At 30.3% G+C, this 22,372-nt stretch overlaps 1 protein-coding gene across 1 annotated transcript in view; it reads left to right on the top strand.

Annotated features, from left to right (window-relative positions):
• The window catches only part of LOC116773441 (pikachurin), a 96,776-nt gene that overhangs the window by 57,040 nt on the left and 17,364 nt on the right, over positions 1–22,372 (top strand). The window contains exons 3-8 of the mRNA XM_032665871.2: positions 197–313; positions 4,833–5,185; positions 5,941–6,043; positions 13,393–13,594; positions 16,521–16,665; positions 18,504–18,681. Of these exons, the coding sequence (XP_032521762.2) occupies positions 197–313; positions 4,833–5,185; positions 5,941–6,043; positions 13,393–13,594; positions 16,521–16,665; positions 18,504–18,681 (1,098 nt within the window). The remainder of the gene's footprint in view (positions 1–196; positions 314–4,832; positions 5,186–5,940; positions 6,044–13,392; positions 13,595–16,520; positions 16,666–18,503; positions 18,682–22,372) is intronic.

The raw sequence follows: 22,372 nt of genomic DNA, 5'->3' as shown, positions 1-22,372 counted from the left end.
GATCTAATATGAATTTATAAAATTTTATGGCTGACCAAATTTTCTTTTTTAATTAACCCATTTTAAAATTCGTCTAGGAACTAAAAGGAATAATTGTGATTTAATAAAAATACTGCCTTTCTTTCTTATCTGCGATCCTCTTGTTAGTCAGATTGGAAGATTTCAGATCAGGAGTAATGGATGCTGTTCTTTACAGGAAGGTGTGGTGAAGGCAGTCCGTGCGAACAGCTGTGCAGAGAACTTCATGACGGGACGTATGAGTGCGGCTGCGGGCCAGGGTTTGTGCTGCATGTAGATGGCTATGGCTGTGTCGGTGAGTTAACTCGGAATTTATATATCTAAATCAATAGTTAACATCAGTAAGTCGAAAGTTAACACGCGTATATCAACAGTCAATTGAAGTAAATCGAAAGTTTACTTAAACATATCAATGGTAAATCGAAAGTTAACATACATTTGCAATCAAGAAAATCAACAGTAACATATTTAAATAAGTTTTTTACAATTAAATCAAAGGGCTTTGATTTCATTTATACTAATAATGTTAAGAATTCTTAAAGAGATCTCCACTTTCTTATCTCTTTATCTTATCAAATTAATTAAACTCTCTTCTACATTCCTTTAAAATCTTTCTACAATTATTCCCTCGAACGCAAAAACATACAAATTTAGTATTTTTTTAACTGTATTTTAAACTGTGATTAATTTTTCATTTGACGTCTAAGTCTACGTTTGTAATTTTGATTTAATACAGCTGTATATTTTTTTAAGCTAATACATCACAAACTACTGTAATAGATGATTTAAAAGAAAATATTCATTCCATTTAGACACTTGATTTACACACTTGAATGCTATAATTAAAAGTTAATTTTATATGAAACATAATATATATAATGTTTTGTTTACGTGTATAAATTTTGTGATTTTTTCAAGATAAAATGTTGCGCGGTTCCCGTATTGAAGAAGCCATTAATAAGGAACCGCCTGTTTCTCATAAATCATGATCAGACCATCCACTCCCGATGCTCCCTATTTATTAGAATCATATTTTTCGGTTCAGTTTTCATATTTATTTCAGATAATCAATCAATTTTCGTTGCTCCGATAGCACTTTAATTAAACTTCCGTGTTAGTTACGTTTGATATTTTATAAAAAATTTAAATATAATTGTTGGTATCGAATAGGTTATTTAAAAAAAATGTCTTTAAGGGTATTCGAAAAAGCCAATTTTGTTCCTCTTACATTCGACCAGTAACATTTCCAACAATTAAACGAAACTATCTTTACTTGTTATAACAATGGTATTTTGCCGTTTTAAGTAACTTAACCACAAAATATCCGCCATACTTAGTTTAAATAGTCCCATTGCGAGATTAACTAAACATTTCCTCGGCTGCTCACGACATACAACTAGGTTTAGAGATATGTGCCAAAAATACTTTCAGATTAAAACTTTGTATGATTTGCATAAAGACAGTGCCGAGCTCTCGTTAGACTTACAGCAAACAGCAGCTCACTATAATGCGATTCAAATTCAGATGGTTTGCGATGAAATGTATCTTTTACTAAAATATAATTAAATAAATGAAGAAAAGTTATTACAACTGAAGCTGTAAGGGATGGTAAGCTATTTACTAGCTATCGGTATTTTGAACACAGTTTTAATTGATACAGATATTTTAATTCAATTGTAATATATATGTAGAAGTTCCATTAATTAAGATATTTATAGTACATGTAAAATATCAGCTGTCAGTTGACACGACTAGTCTTATTAAGTCTTATTATTTTCCAATGCAAATTAATTAATTTAAACCCTGTAAAATTAATTAAAAAGAAATTATTTTAAACACCCTTAAATATAAATATATAATTCTGTTAAAATATAGAAAAGAAATATTCAAAAGAAATAAATAAAAATACCATTTTGTTACGACCGCGACAGTACAGAATGTTAAATTATATACAAGTTTCCGAACGAGTGGAGATCAAATGTCAAGTATCTGTCTTCTGTAAATACAAAAACGGTTTTATGCTGTAACAAAGTCTGGAAGACATTTGTTACGAACGATATTTTATTTTAAAACGTATTTAAAAGTACTTTGACTACAAACAAAACAACTTTTAACCGTGGAGTTGAATTTGATATGATATTTCGGGACTTAAATCAAATTAATCTATTTAATTTAATTATATGAAATTAAAATGATATTAAGGAAACTTATATTGTATTTTAAATATATTGAATAACAATGAATGTGTACTCGGTCTAACGTATATGTGATGTGAAAATGTTTTATTTTTAAAGACGATAGTTATATATTATAAAACAAATCGGAAAAATCACATCAAAGGGAGTTGTCTTATTCAATTTGCTGTAGACGTCCGACGTATTAAGGTTGGAACACACTAGATATAGAAAAGGATTGCGAGGAGAATAATGGTCCATACTTCGAGATCAACTTTAGTACTTTGGCCACCCTTAGTACAGGTTTTCAATTTATTTCCTTGAAAAAAAATAAGACATCAAAGACTTTCGATTAAGGTTTTTATTGTGAGTATTTTTATAGCGATCGTTGAGAGTCAGATAGAAAACAAATATTTGATTAAATTAAAACTCTTTCAAAGAGACTTTAAGACTGAGAATCAAAAAACACATTTCGTGGTAATGTTATAACTCAAGTTTTTGCAATAGATATACTGTGATGTGGCTCATTTATAAAATATATCCATAAAAAACACGTCAAAACTAAACGCTTCAAACAAACGAAGCCGTAAAAAACTAGATTAACGTGAACTTATACGGAAAAATTATATGACCATACATTTTAAGCGCAGCCTAAAATCTGCAGCGCTGCCAAAAAAAATGGCAATGATTCTAAAAGCCATAACTAACACTTGGCTCTTCTTGTTATTTAACGCCTCTAAATAACAGAAATTCAGACTAACAAGGGGATAAAAGCGAAAATCGCTTTAAAATTTCGCTGCAAAATAGAGACTATTGACCTTTCAAAAGCGCATAAGCGCTGCTTGACTCCGCTTTAAGTGCTAACGAATGTGACAAACGTGTGTAATTCGCCAGGTGTTTGAGGACTACTCATCTTCAGTTCGATTTAAAATATGTTGGAGACTGAATAAAAAGATCTTTAGAAGTGTGATATAATAAAAATATTTTATTATGTACGAATGTGTGCGTGTATCTGAATGTCTTATAGCTTGTGTGTATGTGTGTACGTGTGTGTATTCTTGAGTTCAAAATCATTTCTTTACGAATTAGTGTTTCGTTGTTAATCTATTTGTGTGAAAACAGATTATCTATATAATATTATTAATAAAGAATTAATATATAAGCGAAGACTACAATTCTTAGTATTTATATATAAACAGGTAACTACTTTTTTTAATTCAATGTGAGTCTTTTTAAATATTTTCATACAATATTAGAGCGGTAATATTATATAATCGATTTTTCGTTCATACGAAAAATATTTATTAAATCTTAAATTATGTATAATCTATTAACGATATTCGTCATGAAAATTGCTTTTGAAATTTAATTGGGTCACACATGTAAATGAATTATTAATGTCATGGGACACGTTAAGTGATAGTTTCACGGGCCATAGAAGTTCTAGCAATAACATTTTGATTTTAGAATATGTACGTACGTATAACAAACATTCGACAATCTCAACTAAAACTATTTAAAATACTCGATAAATTTTATTAGAAACAATTTATCATTTATTAATATTTACTCTTAATATTACGTCTAGAAGATTATTAAAATCTTTTCAGTTGTGTCTATAAATAAATTCCTAGCTTTATTCCTGTTCGTAAATTTTAAAAAACGAATGTCGTGGTTTTTGTGTTGAATGTTTTTTTTTATAATGAAAACCGGACAGTGGTTGAGATCCATTCAGCCTGGTGGTATATGGAAATGAAGTAGAAACTGCTTAACCCACCATCTCAAGAGCCAATCTACTTTTGCCTTAAAGACTTCCAAGTAGTAAGTTGTACTGAAGTTGTATTAAACCCTTCCAATCCAACGCTGTTCGCAAAATGAAGGAAGAGGTGTATTAATAAATATAATGATCGATTTTTTTTTGTATAATGTCTTAATGTATTCAGCCATAGCTATGCAAATACGGTTCATCATCTCTACATTATTTTTCGCTTTATTGACAAACAACCACACGAGCCAATGTGTTTCAAACTATCGCTATTCCTGAGACTGGCAATGAAATGATATTTTTCACGTGTAATCCTGTAAAGCATATTCCAGTACAACCTTTATAAATTACGTTTTAAACGCTGTCAAGTTTTAAATTATGCAAAGTCTAGAAAATGTATTACGTGCTAGAAAACACGAAGAAGTGGATCCCGGATTAAAACGGAGTCTCCTCATTGAGATTTACATACATTATATAGTAATAAATTATTAATATGTCTAAGTAGTTCGACGGGGTTTAGAATATTCTGGTACAACTTATTATCGCCTCTAGTTTATGTATACGTAGATGATAGATTTATTCGTACAGCTTTTATGTGAACGTGTTTTTCGTCCTAAAACATTTGATTGATAAAAAATCTATAAAAATAATTAATTTCTATCATATGTAATTCAATTTATTAAATATTTTCACTGCTTTGATTTTTTTTTTTTTTTTTGTATAAAGCAAAGACGCTTAAGGCCAGCCCGTTTAACTCACGGACTTATAATAATTATTAGAATTTTTTAACACAGCGCCATCTATCTATTTCCAGTGCATGCATAGGATTACTTTCATTATTCCGACAACCATAAAATTAATTCATTATTTTCTAGAACTGAATTCAACGAAGGCAACGGAGAGCTCATCCGACAAGCAAGAAGATGTGCTTTACCAGAAAGACGTTTCTTTCTCGGCTGAACTAGAAATAGCCCCGTCCAATAGATTTAATAAGAATAATGTAAGCGAAATACATATCGATCAAAGACTAGCAACACTCCCCACTATCCTTCAGACCAAACGAAATTACACGTATACGGGAGAGATTTACAAAGAAGTTGACGGTTTAAACAGTCTCATAGAGGACGGAGTTAGCGAAATAGATTTAAACATCATAGCTGAGAGAGACAATGTGTTCGCTGATAGGAGAGATAAGGTTACTACCTTGGGACCCAGCTTGGAACAAAAGGTAAGGCAAAGGATCAGATTATACAGCCAATTATTTGTTTTACATTTACAAACAAAACAATATTTAATCTATAAATGTATAAATATAAATAGTATTTAATATGTATATTTTTGGCTCCGGCGTTCCCTACATTTAGAAAAAGAAATAAAATTGAAAACACGTCTATCTTATATCAGAATAACATAAGTTTCAAAGTAAGCCACAGATAAAAAAATTACAAAAGATAAGATAAATACCCCAATTTAAAAATGCATATAAATGTATGTACAAAAAGCCTTATTAATAATAAAAAATAGTGTCACAGAAGTGGCACTTAAAACAGTCGCGTATACTTGGTGGCATTGTGATTTAAATCCGACATCTTCGTGAGTTCGCCGATAGTGTTTAAGGGAAGACGTGTCGAAAGTAACTGTCACCGGATAACGCGACGAAGGCGTCTGTCTGTCAACACTACATTACACACAGAATGAATGAAATAACAATAATATTATTTAATAAATAAAATTGGACAATTTAAAAATTATTTAAAAATAAGATATTATGAAAATTTTAAGACGTAATATTGTGAAAATCTATTTGTTCTTGATTTCATGAAATATATACATACAATATCTAAGATAATACTTTTTTTTTCTTAATTATTCTGTTTCAATAATCATATAAATAATTTATTTATATCGTCTAAGTTTCTATAGAATATTGATATGTCAATTAAATCAACGTGTATAATACTAGTGTTGTTTCTGATTCGCCAGGTGCCAGGCGGTACTTCCTCGCCTTCCAGAACAACAGCAGTTGAGAGCTGCAGTTGCGATTGTACTGAGATAAAATGCGTCTGCCCTGGGAAATGTAAGCCAGGTAAGAAATGCTAATGGAAGGCAAATAGATAAAAAAATGTTCAAGACATTCATTATGCACTGAAAGTATTAAAATTTTGATCGGTTTACCGAATCTTTTTTGATGAAGATTATATTTTAGTTGTGACGTCACTTCTTGATCATTCATTATATAACTTTCTTTATTTGCGAAGTAATGTTCGTGTGAGTTAACCGTATTTATATTCACACACCTGTGTGTGTGAATATAAATACGGTTTATATAAATACGGTGTAACTGTTTACAGCCAGACAAAAATACGTCATAATATAATTTGTAGCGTCATATTTTATTTTTATTGTATCAAAATCTATTCGATTCAGGTGTAAAAAACTGTTTTTATTTATTATATTTTTTTTTTCTTTCTTCTAATTTAATTCCTTATTCTTTAATTTACCGAATTAAACTTTTATATCGATTTATTATCTATGTCCTTAAAGTTTTCATGTACCTACGAAACAGAACACGATAAATAAGTTTATTTGAAATGTGTGCTAATTTCTACATTTTATTAAGCGAACTTTAATGCCATATAGAGTTTATAGCTCAATTATAAATTTATATTAATATGGGAAATAAGTTTAAAGTGCGGGGTCGACAGTTCATTCGTTATATTCCAGTAGAGGTCGTACGTGATCAATTCGTTTTATCATGTATCTACGAGGACGTAGGACGTGGCAACTTTCCTAGCCAATTAAAACTTTTCAATCAGTTCCCTTCTAAGTAGAAAGGAGGTTTTATCGTATACAAACTTCTTTCATCACATAAAATACTATTGCACAATAATCTTCCATTTTAAACTTTAATAATGAATAAGTTATCTGTTCCATTATGAAGGTAAGAATTTTCACTTGGTATTAATAATTATGAAGGCACGATTTTACTGAACTAAACGGTAATTTAATTCCTCCTTTTCGTTATTTTACAAAGTGCCGTAGTAAAATGTTATTGCTCTTTTATAGAAGTAGGAGCAACTCTTCAACATTATCATTTGAAATCTATACTTAAGTGTCTCAAAATTCATTTAAATTTTAACTTTAAATATAAAATAATTAGTAAAAATACATTTTATTTTGTAAAGTTTTGTGGATTATGACGTCTTTATTTTTTTTTAAACCGCTATCTATAAAATAATGTCAGTTTTATGGCAACTTTTAGCTTGATGAATTTGCTTTATTTGGACTATAATTAAAGAAATACATTGGTATGTTCAATGTTGGTAGTTTGCCAATAAAAAATATTCGATACAATAAAATTTTTAATAAAGAATCGAATTATTTTCAGCGTCTTTGTGCGTTATTACGCTATTTACTTTTAGATGCCGTGGGAAAAAAAAAATTAAAGAGTTTGATTGTTGACAAACGTATATATATATATATATACGTTATATAATATTTGATAACTCTTAATTAATAGTGTATAAAAGTAGTATAGAGTTAAACAATTTGTTTTGTCTCTTAATGTAACAGATACGTTATTTAACACAAAGGAAAACTTTTAATGAGTTCCAGACGTAGCCGTTCGAGGCGAATCGTAACGTCTCTCAATTATCGTATAAAATAATGGAAAAAATATTTTAAATAATAACATTATTACGAATAATTTTTAAAGTATGAAAATTATATTAAATGATTATATGTACGTAGCTTTAAAGCAGAATTTTTTTGTTGTTTTTTTTTATTTGTGATATAAATATAATTGAGCTTCGAATATTGTGACGAAATGAAGTGTGTTAGTTGTTACGTAGTATATATGTAATTTTACTGGGCACCTACGAAAAGGCATTGACTACATTCACGTAGCCGAAATGAAAATTCTGCGGTGGTTGTGCGGAGTGACCAGGCTCGATAAGGTCCGTAACGAGTATGTGCGGTAGTCTTGACGTACGCAATGTCGCGGATAAGTTGCAAGGTAATTTGCTGCGCTGGTATGGACACGTCAAAAAGAGACCACCTGAGTACGTAGGTAACGCAGCAGTCAATCTTACTATATCTGGCAAACGGCGCAGGGGCAGATCAAAGCTACGATGGTTGAGTTGTAAAACAAGACATGAGAAGTAGCGTAAGAAGTAAGTTCTGGAAGACGATGTCCATGATAGAACTAAGTGGAAGAAGAAAATTTGGAGAGCGGACCCCGTCATAAGTTGGGACAAACGCTAATAAGAAGAAGAAGATATATGTAATTTTACTATACTGCCAGTAAATTGACTGTCCTATAGCGATCTTTAACAAGTTATAGATAATTTATAATCTACGGCTATTATTTGTGTTTTATTCGTTATAACGATATACAGAAAAAAAATCTAAGACTTTCGCGATTATTCTTTCAAATAAAACTAATATTTTCGAAATTACCACGCGTTCTTTTTTTTTACCAATAACATACTCTCTACGTTTCGGCTACTTTGCAGCAGCCGTGATCACGGACAGACGAGATGAAAACGTCCAAGACATATGCAGCTTTAAATAAGAACAGACATACATACATACACGCGAAAATATTAGTTTTATTTACTGTCAAGCTACGTCCCTTTTGATTTTGACTTTTTAAACACGATTATTGACAATAGTATTTTTTAAAGAGGCACTAAAGTAAATTTAATAACTGAATATTTAGTAGTGTTCATTATATTTAATATTTTTTGTTGATTTTCATGTATGTATATAAATGCCTTCGTTTTGAACTAATTTCTTAAATGGATATTGCTTTGGATTTTCCTCCTCCGATATCTCTTATTTTTGTGTCATTCATAATAATATAAGTTAGTTACAAAGTGTTTCGAAACTATAATTTTGTTCATATAAATTGGCACTTAAAAAAATTTTAAGAACGTCATCATTTTTCAATTCTAGTTACTTAGTATCCTAGTATATTTTTCTTAGGTAAAACTGAAAACTGAATTTTCATTTCAATATAGCACCATTCGCTTCAAAACACACAATTTTCTTTAATTTTCTTTATACTAAAAAAATTAAAGTCGAACAACAGTTATTAAATAAAGCTGTATACACATATACAGACAAAATCGGTGTGGTCAGCGCTGTTTAGCAACGTCAAACTGCACACGTAATGTTTCTCGTTTATCATTCAATAATGTTTATACTAAAATGTGTAAATTTCATGAGTTAAAAAACTCTTAACACGTAGTATGTAGTTACGTGTACGAGTATTAAATCAAACTTGCAGTATTCATACTTGTCTATTTGCGATAACCTCTGACAAATGATATGGAACAATAAAATATATTAATGGTTAGTCTCACATTCATATATTGTAGGTGGTAGAGCCTAGCTGTGGTCAAGTCACTACAGCTCGAACATGGGCTGGCTCGACCGGGGAAGTACCATCCTCTTACAGATGATCGGCGTAAAGTAGTCTTTGATGGCTGCGTTTCATCCGATGAGTGAGAAAGCCGGTTGCCCTTTCCCTTTTCCCATCCTTTCCTACACCTTTCCCACTTCCCCCTCTTCCCAGATCAAGGGTGGCAACACATCCGCAAATCCAATCAACAAAAAATTGGATGAATTATTTCACGTTCAGCAAAAACTAAGGTTAAAAATCTAAGGTTAAGAATTACCCAAATTAACAAGATACATTAAAAATAATAACAATAATAAATTTGCTTTCCAAATAAAAGAAAATACACATACGTATATTTTGCTTACGATAATTTTAATATAAAATTTAATATCTACCGAGCTCAATTTATAGCAAGGCACATTTTATACTAGAGAGTAGACACTCCCTGCACCTACAGCGGCTTAATTTGATATTATAATGAAAATTCATCACACCAAGAAGTTAATCTTTGAGCGAAATAAATCTTTGGATAATGCGAAATAAAAAAAATGGTTAGAATGACGTCATTATCTTAAAGATATATTATGAGTTAATTTATAACGAATGCTTTGTAATTATGTAGGGTGGCAACCAGAGGCTTGGGAAAACTACGAAACTTACTTATATGTATATTATAATAAGAATTACATATTAAAACTTATAACCTATACCTAAGACTACATGATTGCCCCGATGTTAGGATAGCAATGCCATTCCATAGCTTGAGTGGTGTCAGGGATCTTCTGGTTCACACGGCTTGGTCGCGTTCCGCGGAGTCAGTGACGTCACTCGTAATATGATATTTTATCCATACAACGATTTTGTCCCGGCGATGTTCATTTATTTTTTAATACATTGCCCGTATATAACAAGATGTGTTCAAAAAGTATCCGGAATTGTCGTTTTTTCAAAAATATTTATTCGTTGACTTCAGTAGTTCCCAAACTTATTTTTCTCGTGGACCACTTTCAAAATTCTACTGGTTGTGGTGGACCCCCTTATTTTTAATGATGCCCGTACGTAACATTGTGGTGAATATTTATTTTCAATATATAAAAAATGTGTCTTGTTACCAATTCTATTATACGAATTCGGTATTGTACAATATTTTTACCGAATTATCTATACTTGAACATAGTTAATTTTGTTCTCGTTTTGAGCTATGGCTTCATTCACACTGGAATAATATAATATTACATAGCTAATTGATTATTTCAGGTCCAATACTAGAATGCAAATGTCATTACGTTTGACATTTAGTCACACAAAGGAATCTTTATCGACTGACGTATTATATATGCGTGTGTTAAAGTCACGGTAGTGTGTGTGATGTTTATTCAATAAATATATTGTATTTAAAATATATATGTATATATATCGGATTTAATACAAATGTCACTTGTTTCAGTACGTTCCAGATATTTTAAAATGAAACTTCAATTCTTCTAAATGTTCTTGTATTTCTCGAAGGTTCTTCATGATCACATTCTTTATGATCCGCACTCACTGAACTCTGCCGTCGTGCGTCCAGACGTCATATTTATACCAGAATTCAAACATAGTTCTATTCTCCTTTCAAACAGTCTTCGATTTCGTTTTACTTTTAACAATAATTATATTAACCAATAAGTTTTTATAATAATCGATGACAGCCTCAAGTCTTTTTCATGTTCCATCCGTCATTAAAGCTGATAGCGTCGATATATATAAAATTTTACTATTTTTCATATAAACCTTAACTATTAAAATCCATGTGCATTTAATGCAATTTTCTTAAACAGGTATTAGTAAGATTTCACTTCACATATTATTATTATGATAACGAACTCTTTTTTTAGGAATACGAGTATTAATACATTTTAATTTCAAATAATATTTTATTAAACGCTTTTCACTCATAAAGAAAGAATCATTCATTCTAGATTAATGTAGTCCGCTCACGTCAGACTCAGTCTAGACTCTAGACTCCATTTTGAGTGAGGAGCTATATAATGTACAGCGCTCACGATCAGTGACCAGCTGAGACTAGGAATTTGTAAAAGGTATATTACAAGCGATAAACAATTTTTTAATATGTTTAAATACTTTTAATTTATATTGAAGCAAACTAATCACTGATTCAACGATTCAACAACAATCAACTACCTTAATATTTAACGTAAAACATTTAGAACCTGTCAAACACTTTTGTAAACTACACAAAGGTACACAACGTAAAATTACAGACACGTAATTTTGTATATAATATCATAGGTTGCGAATTATCATCCGTATTTGTTGAGTTTATATCACAGTTACAAATAGCTCCATTGTTTTGTAACGTGTATAGCTAAAAGGGTGAAATGCCAAAGACCAGGTCCTATTTAAGCTGCGAAATCCCACATGACCCCGCGTCAGAAAGTTCGGGAGCGTTTGAAGTTATAATAAATGGCTGTTCTGTGTACGAATATGTTTTTATCCGATGTTATATCAGATCTTCTGTTGTTACGAAATATTATTTTGTAACGTTTCCTTCATTTCGTCAGCTCGATGTATTTAATATGAATTAAATTATCGTTTGCTTTTAAATGTTGATATATTTATTGATTTGTCATAGTAGTCTCTTAAAGTTGCCATCTTTATAATAGCACGTCTTGTTCAAGATAACATCAAATTAACTAGTATATGAAAGATAGATTTGGGAAAACGTATTTGAAATAAAATATGATTTTTTTTTTAGATTAATTAAATGTATGTTCAGTGTTCGTTTGTATTAAGATTCAAATGAGTTGAATAAAAATTTAAAAATAAATAAATTAATATTAATATAAAATTTAACTAAACGACAAACAATCAAACATCTCCGACTTCAATTTAATATCAGTACTTTTAATATTTACACGTTTAATGCTCCCAAAATTTCATGTTAGTATAATATTTTTTTGCCATCTAGAACAGGAGTGACAATAAATTTAAGTCCTTTGATATTAATATAGTAAAACAGATGATCCTTTCAACAATGCTTCAAGTGTCAGCGTCAATTGAGATTAGTGGAGTCAGTAAAATTCAAGATTATAATTCGTTCAACAAATAAGACGTTGACATTAGCAAAATATTACACATTTCCAATGCGAATGGAGCCTTAGCATTAAAAAAAAGTCAGTAAAATAAGTGTTTGTTGGTTGCTGGTTGTTTGGTTGGTTTTTTTGTTGGTTGCAAGGATAATTTTATATATTTTTAAAATTTCATATGTGGTTAATTAATTAAACTTGGAAAATATATTACATTCCGAATCTTCTATATGCTTATTTTTAGTTCGTATCGTCAGACTACAAACGGTGCGTTAATAGTTATTAATTCATAAATCTTATAACATTATAATATTGACGTAGTATTGAATGAGTAACGGGAAACGCTACGTACGTAGTTTGACGATGCAAACTTGCACTAAGAATTCTGATAAAATTTCTGTATCCTTTATTTATAATATAAAATTTATACTCTTGTTATTAAATTTTTTATAAAAATATAATCACGTCGTGAAATCCCTAACAGCGACCTATTCAAGTAATTTTGTGAATTTCCTTAAAAAAAAATATATATTTTTTTTTGTATATTTACTTTTTTTGTTGTTAAAATATTAATTTTGAATTAAATTTTCATATAATCCAATTCATCAGATAATAATACCGCTTTAAGGTACATATATATGTATAATGAAATTTCGCCATGTCTTTGTAGGTACATACGTGTTTAATTACAAAAAAATTAATATAATTCATTGTTTTTATATAAAATATTGATTTTATTGAGAGAATTAATATATATATATTTTTACATAAAAATGAAATCGTTTAGAACATTCATAAAAATTAAATTGTGTTCGGCATATACGTATGTACATAGTTAATCGCATTCGGAATAGCTTATAACGGAATATATATAGTAATTTTAAAGATATGTACATACAAATAAATTTACTTTATTGTACTAAATTACGAATTTATTTCCAGCTACGCAAATAGCGACGCCACGTTTTTCGGGTTCGTCATGGCTAGCGCTCCGTGCTTTAAGGGGCGCTTACAAAAGGGTGCGATTAAGAATGAGGGTGCGGCCAGAACGCACCCGTGGAGTGTTATTGCTGACGGGTGAACACGACGATCTATCAGGGGATTACCTGGCGTTGATACTAAGGAATGGACATGTTGAATTAAGGTGAGTTTAGATAGTTTAAGAAACATATATAATCATGGCAATGTACATATTGCCTTATATATAGTTGGTATCCTAATGATTGATAATTTATTATATTGGATAACTAATTATTTTGCTTATTAAGATAGTTTCATTGGCTGGCGGATGTCTCGGAGTTATGTAACTATACAGAACTATTGCATGACTGCTCTTTAACACCAATACTATATATATATATATGTGTGAGAAAAATATTAAGAATATAGACAATAAACGGGATTATAGCATAAAATTATTTCTCATATTAATATAAGTGAACAATTTCGTTGTGTCTGCCTCTAGTAACGGCAACGCATAATGAAAACCCATAATGATAACGCCGTAAAAACCTACACAGACCTGTTCAGAGATATTAAATGTTACGCCGTCTGAAATATAATAAACGGTAATGAGAATATACTTGGAGATAAACATTATACCGCTTTATATGAAGTCGGTTAATAAGACGCATTTTAGACTGAAAATTTCAGAATTCAAATGATCATATAAAACACTGTGTTTGAATAATTGATTGATAATAGATAAAAATATTAGCAGAGAATCTGGTCCTGACGTTAACTGATAGAGAAATCTCAACAGTTAAATCCTTTTACTCTCCTAGGATGCTAGTTAGAATATCTTTAGTGATAACTGAAAGAGTAATATATATATGGGACTGGCATATTCATGGTTCGTCATTGAGATCTCGTCTGCCCGTGATCACGGTTGCTGCAAAGTAACTAAACGTCGTGGAAAATGGTTTTTAAAATAATAAAATACGCGTAGTAATCCGAGTAATATTAGTTTCATCATTGGGAAAATTGCTACATAATTTCGAAATTAACGATGATTAGACTACATTATAAGAATAAAAATGTGGATGTTGGTGAATATGTTTGTATGTATGTTGCTCTTTCACGCAAAAAATACTTTACTGATTTTGATAAAACTTTACAGCAATGTAGCTTATATATCAGAATAAGATATACGATATAATTAATTACGGAATTCTTTGTGCATCACGGAATCATACTTGCATTGAATATCAAGTCACGATAGAATCTACATACATGGAGACTTGTACATTATATCCCAGCGGATACACCGAAGCTATTGATTAAAATAGCTTCGTACATTATTCTGAAACTAATTTTGAAGTTAATCCAGTAACTAGTAAATATATATTTGTTGCCATTAAATTAATTTATGCATGCAATATATCTTTACATAAACATGCATAAATTAATTTAATGGCAACAAATATATATTTACTAGTTTCTGGATTAACTTCAAAATTCAAAATTATATACATAATAAGTTTAAAGTTAAGCCTAAAATCGATTGTTAGCGTAAAATCTAAATCCTTTTCATTGTAAGCCCTCAGTGTACAATCGAGGTGAATTTGACCCGACAAACTAATTAACTCCATCGGTAATGTTCGTGTGATGTGTCCCGGTTATGTTTATATAAATGTTTGTCTATCGGTCATTGTGGAAAATTGAATTTGATAATTTTCCGTTCATTTCTGATTTAATAGTACTTAAAGTAAACAATTATATATATATGTATATATATATATATATATATATATATATATATATATATAGCTAGTTATAGCTAGTTGACTTCCAAATTATGAGGCAAATAAGTCAAACAAAGAATAATATTCATATCGAATACCACTTACTGTAACATAAAGTTGTGCGCCTTATGAATCCGTATAGATCGCAATTAAAATTGAATTAAATAATTTCAAATTGGAAAAGAGATGTTTATATTATATTAAGAGAGACGTAAAAATTTCGCCAAAATCAAATTTAAAACTATTACGATGTTTAAAATGTCGAATATTTCAAACTCAATGGAACTTTTATCATTTTTATCAGCTCTCATACGCTGGATGAATTGTCAAATCAGACGCTCCATACATTTAAGTTTAACTGGTTTCCGTTGTTGGAGTTCTTGAAGTTTACCGAGTTTAAGGAAGCTCGGGAGTTTACGGACATCTCTAGATTAAATCACGTATTTGAGGCAGTTAAATTTATTAAGGATGCCTCCTGTGTTATCATATGGAAGTAGGAACATCGGATTCAGAGATTTCGATGGAATTTAATGATTGGATAGTTGGATTATGCAACTGAAAAACAATTTACTTTAGGTCAAGCTTAGCCCAACATTTCTTTCCTTACAAACACAACCATTACAATATGAATCCAAACAAAGTTAAATTTTAATCCAACCCTAGAATCCAAAGCAGACGAATCGTTAATAAAAATACGTTAATATCCTTTATTGATGACGTCGCACTATATTTTTTTTCGTCACATCCGTCGTAATACATCATTCAAATTGAACAAAGTTTCGAAATTTAAAACATATTTTACACATATTCGATTTATGAATTACTAAGAATGTTACCATGAAGGTTTTAATTTAAGCAAAATGAAATTTAAATATAAATATAAATAAATTCGGCAAATACTTTGAAATAACATCGTATTTTAATAGACGTTATATGTATCTATCATACATTATTATGTGACATTAATGTACGCTTTGTTTCCTCCGTAATCCAGACATCATTATGTAAAGAATTATTGAAACCGTCTCATAGTTGTTATTGTTTGTTCTACGTGGGAGTATATACATAGGGGCTGAAGATATTTGATATTCTAATATTAACTGACATATATGAAACAACGAAAAGGTATTGCATCGTAAACATTTCCATAATAAAATAACCGAAACTTGAAAAATAGCTGCAATAATTTTAACTAAATGTATGTTATACTATGAAATTTAGTAAAAAAAAACAGTTAGAAATCCAATATAAATAATTTAAGTTCGTAATGTCTTTCAGATTGAACGTGAATGAATGAAAGTGAATGAATGAATGAAATGTTCACAGATTCGATTGTGGTAGCGGCGCAGGTGTGCTGCGGTCTCCTGAACCAGTTCATCTTGGTAGATGGAACACCATATCTGTTTATCGACACAGATGGGACGCCTGGCTCAAACTGAATAATGGGAAACGAGTGCGCGGGAGATCGAAAGTAAGTTTTATTGTTTTTTAAAAATATATTAATTAATTATTAATACTGGCCAGTCACAAAATGTTATGTTAGAGTTTATTGCTTTCTTTCTTTCATATTAGTTAGTGGCTTGGGTTTATTGCTTTTTTTTTTGAAGACTTGAGACAGTTATCTACTGTCACTGTCAATTAAGATTTATGTCGCTTTAGACAAATGTTCGAAGTGTTTTCCTAAAAAAATATGTAGATTTTTTTTTATATCGGCAAGAAATAACAATTTAAACTAAGCCTATTTAGATTTTAAGTAACATATTTAAAAAAATCATGTATCTCCTTAATTAAGCTGTATTAAAAAAATCATCATGATATTAAAATCGACAAAATCGTTCAATTATTTTATCCGTCGTGTAAGAATTTATTAAAAAAAAAGACATTCGATTAATTGTGATATTATTTATTATTAATATCGTCTGAGACGAAGTTTTTTTATATTGAAAATTACATCAATATCTTATTCGATATTAATTTCAAATTATATTAAAGATACAGAATATACTCTTTGTGTAAGCAATACTTTGTAATTGACCTTTTTGCTTTCATTATTTTTTAAACCTCCACATCGCAAAGGAAACTCGGGAGTACCATAAACAAAATATACTTTTTAACAAAGTGTTGCCGTTCATTAAAAATATTTGTGTCTATGAAGTTGGAACAGACTTAAGAGTGGTTTTCAAAGGAACAGGCGGAAGCGATATCGGTTTAATTATAATAATATTTATCTGTGAAAATTCTCACGGATTCATGATTTAATGGAATATATATTTATTTATTTGTTAACATGCAGTATTAAAAAAGCATCGCTTTATATTTGTAACAGGAACTAAATGTATCGTATATAATCATATATGTAAATTTTAAGGCACGAAACTATTTAACTGATAAAAAAATTATATATATATACATACTTTTATATGGATGCAAAGCGCCTTGATCCTATGCCCCGAAGGCATAAACCTCTGCCATTCGGTAATTGTCGCTACACAGAGTTAATGTTGTATAATAATTGACGAAATTCCCGCCATAAAACGGATAATGGTTGACAAGTGTCGCTGTACGAGTGCAATATTAGGGTGCGATTTAATTTGTGGTTTTGCTTTACGGTTATTTGATTTGAGTTTAACGCTCGGTTATTTCCAAATTGAATCCGGATTGGAGCGTCGCGTCGCTGGGATGAAAAATATATATCAATAAGATCCCAGGCCTCACCAATTTCGCTTGTCCTATCAAATGGCTTCTCTATTTTACGTGAATTTCAAAATTTCTACTATTGTAAGAAAAAATTATAATCTTTTTTTTTCATAACTGGGACTGGTATACTTTATTTTATGGACTATATGAATTAATTTAAAATATTGCGGCTTTATGATATGTATATTAATCAAATGGAATAAAAAAGTTTTCGCTGCCGGTTACATAGAACCTATAACCTCTGGAATATCGTGTTCCAGACGCTTTAGCACCTAAACTATAGTGGAACTCAAGTCGGTAGTTGAAGCAGTCTTATCTATTTAAAATGCAATCCCAACGTCGGTTTAATATTAAGAATAATAAGACCTAGTAGGCTCTTTTCAAATTTGGTTCGGGAGGGACGCTTTGACGGTAGATTTGAGCGTTTATCGCGCGTTATATGGGGCCCCTTAAAAATCACCTGAGTCACAAGTCCCAGCCACTGTTAAAGCTCCTCTCCTTACAACGCGATGGACTCGGCACCCGCACGGTGAATCCATAGAATGCTAAGAAGTTTTATACCATAGACATTAGTGAACAATTTTGGTAACATTAATTTTTTGGTCATTCAAGGGCCTCTTCTCGCGGATGACCTTCCGGGAGCCTGTGTGGGTCGGAGGTGCTGGTAACACTACTGGTTTGCAGAACAAGCTCGGCCTCTCCGAAGGATTGCTCGGCTGCGTCGACTTCTTGAGAATTAACGGTGACAGTTACCGTTTAGTGAAAGATGCTGTCTCCACACTTGATATCGGTGAGTTATTTAGAAAATTTATCGCAGGCTTCCAATATATTCTTCGCAAATGATAATGTTTATGGAGGTTTGTGAATAAAAACTCTATACTCATCGTATTTATTTTTTACAATTCAGACTTACAGTAAAGCTTTTGATGCTATTCGTAATCGATTAGTTATCTAATCTTATTAATTGAATCGTAATGAAATCGATTAATTACATTTATTTTGTTATCAATGAGAATAGCAAAACGTCGTTTAAATCTGCTGCTCTGATTTGAGTACGTGTTGTTTATTTTTCCCCAATGTATAAAATAAATCATCTTAATATAAATGAAATATTAGCTATATTATAATATTACACAGATAAAAAAAAATCAAATACCACAGATTACATATTATATTTAATGCTGGTAAACGAACGACCTCACAGTATACGCTCATTCGTACATTAAAAAAAAAACAAAAAACAAAATGGTCGAACAAAAACCGCACTTAATATTAAAATATCAAAATAATAACTTTCCATTGCAACGGGTTTGAAACGAAATACTTTTTTTTTTAAATCAATTTAACGGCGAATAACGAGCTATGGAATATTAAATATAAAGATGTATTTGTACTAATGATAGAGTTTCCGATTCAGTGGTGAACTTCAGAGGAATTCTCCAGTTTGACAGTTATGAAACAGATATTTTTAATTTACTAACACAATGCCATTATTGAAGCAAAATTTTAGTTCAAACGTATCACTTATATAAATAATTTTAAACGTATAAAAATATGCATATGTTTATGTTTTATGAATTTTATTCAATACTGTTTATATAAGACAATGTGAAGAATAAATTAGAAACTAAATATGAAAAACAGAAATGAGATTTTATATAATATAAATTCTATATAATAATTTCTTAAAAATCGGCTTAGGCCTGCGTGTATAAAACGATTTTGTTCGTTACACTATATACTAAGCGTTTAAAAGTAAGGCTTAATGTGACCATCAAAAAACGATCAAATCGGTGCTATTTTTTTTAAGCTAAGGCTTCATTCGCACTGGAATCGTGAAATACTTTGCGAATGTCAGCGTCTTTATTTGTTGGACGAATTATAATCTCGAGTACTGTGTGGAGAAAACACGTAGGAGTTTGTTTTATTTTGTTATTATTATTATTTGAATAAATGCGTTTATTTAATTTATTATCACTATTATTAGTTTAAAGAAGACTCTAGTAATATTTTTTCCAGCATTTAGAACAACAATAAATTCTAAAAATTTATTAAGTTACAAAAAATGTAGATGAGTCAAACGAAGACCAGTACTTCAAGCGTGACAGTTGAAGATAAGTTTCTATATTTACGACGAACCGCGAACTTTAAACCTACTTACGTTTTATTGAATTCAGATAGAGTTTGAAAACATTTTTAAGCATAAAGAAATATTTATTTAAAGGTATTCCTAAAACACTCGACAGAAATCTTGGCGTACTTCACTTTTGATGTCCGAACATAATACCGTCATAAGTAGTCACTGCGATTCTTTCCAACGAAATTAAGAACAAAAATTTTATGGATAATTTTAAATGTTTCAGAAGATATTTTTACAATCATATGAATAAAATAATTTTTTTAAAGTAACCGCCAAAACATGATTAATATTTTTATACGAAATGTTAATGCATATAAAAATGTTAGTAAATATAGTTTGTCAATAAACGAAATGGACAATTGTTTTATAAGAACAAACATTATATAGATATATAATTGAAAAAAACTCATAAAGAAAACCAGTGTTGCCAACTTCAGAGCATTTTTATATATATTACCAACCTGACATTACTCGTTGTTGAGGATCGATTGCATCTTCTCTACATCCCTGATACGTGACTGGAATTAGTATTATATTATATTATATTCGATTGTAGCTCTTACTGCAAACAACATAAAGTATTGTATCGGATAATAAAGACGGTCAGAGGTATTTACTCGTGGGGCTCTACGTATAAGTCCATATCTTCCTCGGTAAATGCTATATACAGTTGTCACTAAAATGATATTAAATATATCTTGGTATATGTTTATATTTTTATAGAAAAAACTATCAATTATTATTTGGTATTTTTTAAATTTATGTTCGTGATAATGAAGCAATTGTCCTTATACTTTTATTTCGATGTAAATAAGCAAATACACGAGCGGGATACGATATTGTAACCGCTGGAATTAAAGCTCAATCACCTGGAGCATATTCCAGAGGTTGCAGGTCCTCCAACCAAATATTGTCTATGAATTTTTCATGCGATACCCATTTAAAAACCTTTTGTATTTCGTTTTTTAATATACACAGAACTCCAAACACGTGACTTTTTTAAAACATCAGACTGAGGTAATTATTTTGACATAAAAAAATACTTTGGTGAGTATTCCACACCGGAACGCCTAAATTTTTCATAGAAAATTGTCGTAAGTTCAAAAAACCAACGGTAGTAAATTATCGATTCCCATATTTGGATCCCATTGTGATTACCTGTGATAATGGCATGGAGTCCTACACCTTACTAATATTATGAACAAAGTGACACAGTGACAAAATCTTTGTCGTTTAAATTTTTTAAGCGACCATTTTAAACCATAATTCAAAAGGACGACAGCATAAATTAAATTCCCGGTAAAATACAATTGATGCGCGAACTAATTAAACAATTAAATTTATTCATAATATTCGTATGATAATTACAATTGCTACTCGAATTGCAATTAATTGCACTGGAGATAAATACATTTAACAGTCCTCGGAAGCTCCGTTATTTTACATGAATGGTGCGTAAAAAATAATAATTTTAGTAAAAAAGTTATATTGAATGTACGCACACATAAAATACTCACACACACAGGCATGAGCAGACACAAACACACTTAAGTACGCACACATACACACCCATAAGCACAAACACAAGAACACCCATATATACACGAAAGCACACACACAAATACAAACCTTAAAAGACAGTCATCTTTCTGTATCGATTAAAAACTCTATACGTATAGTAAAGTTTTTTAATGTATGCCATTTTCTTCAAAGACGTCTTAGTCTTTAGTCTTAAGTCTTTCAAAGACGTCTTAGTCACGTCCCCCCTATATCTACAAACGACATCAGACGTGATGACATTTTACTATTTCTAAAAGTTTCCAAATATTACTGAAAATAATAATTTTGTAGTTTTTATGAAATACAAAATAAGAATTAAATTTTATTACATTCTGACATTTGAAAACGATTTAAATAAATGTAATGTTTATTGAATTCTCAAGTGGACTGTTCAAGTATTGTGGATATGTCAATAGAAGCATTTCAAGCGTAAATTTCCTTCAAATCGTTCAAAGCTTTAAAGCGAAGTCAAACAATCTAACATGTACACTTCAATCGTTGCCGTTTCCTTTAAATCTGCTGTCATCGCTTTATTCTGTAACAAATCATTTCTTATAACAAGCACTACTTTAGTTCTTTGGCGTTTGCACTGCAAAGAACGAACCCCTTTTTGAGTGAACGAATGAAAGAATGACTTTGAAAATCATTATATTCTGTCGCTAGCTAACTTAAACCAGCGTTCATCACTTCCTTATATAATTTTATTACTACCTTATACAATATTTACATAGCTATGTAGACTCATTCTGCATACATTTATATTAAATAAAAAAACCTGTTT

The sequence above is a fragment of the Danaus plexippus genome, assembly GCF_018135715.1.
Source record: "Danaus plexippus chromosome 22 unlocalized genomic scaffold, MEX_DaPlex mxdp_33, whole genome shotgun sequence".
Taxonomy (NCBI): Eukaryota; Metazoa; Arthropoda; class Insecta; order Lepidoptera; family Nymphalidae; genus Danaus; species Danaus plexippus.
Note: the sequence above shows the minus strand (reverse complement) of the source record. Positions and strands in the feature narration are given on the sequence as shown.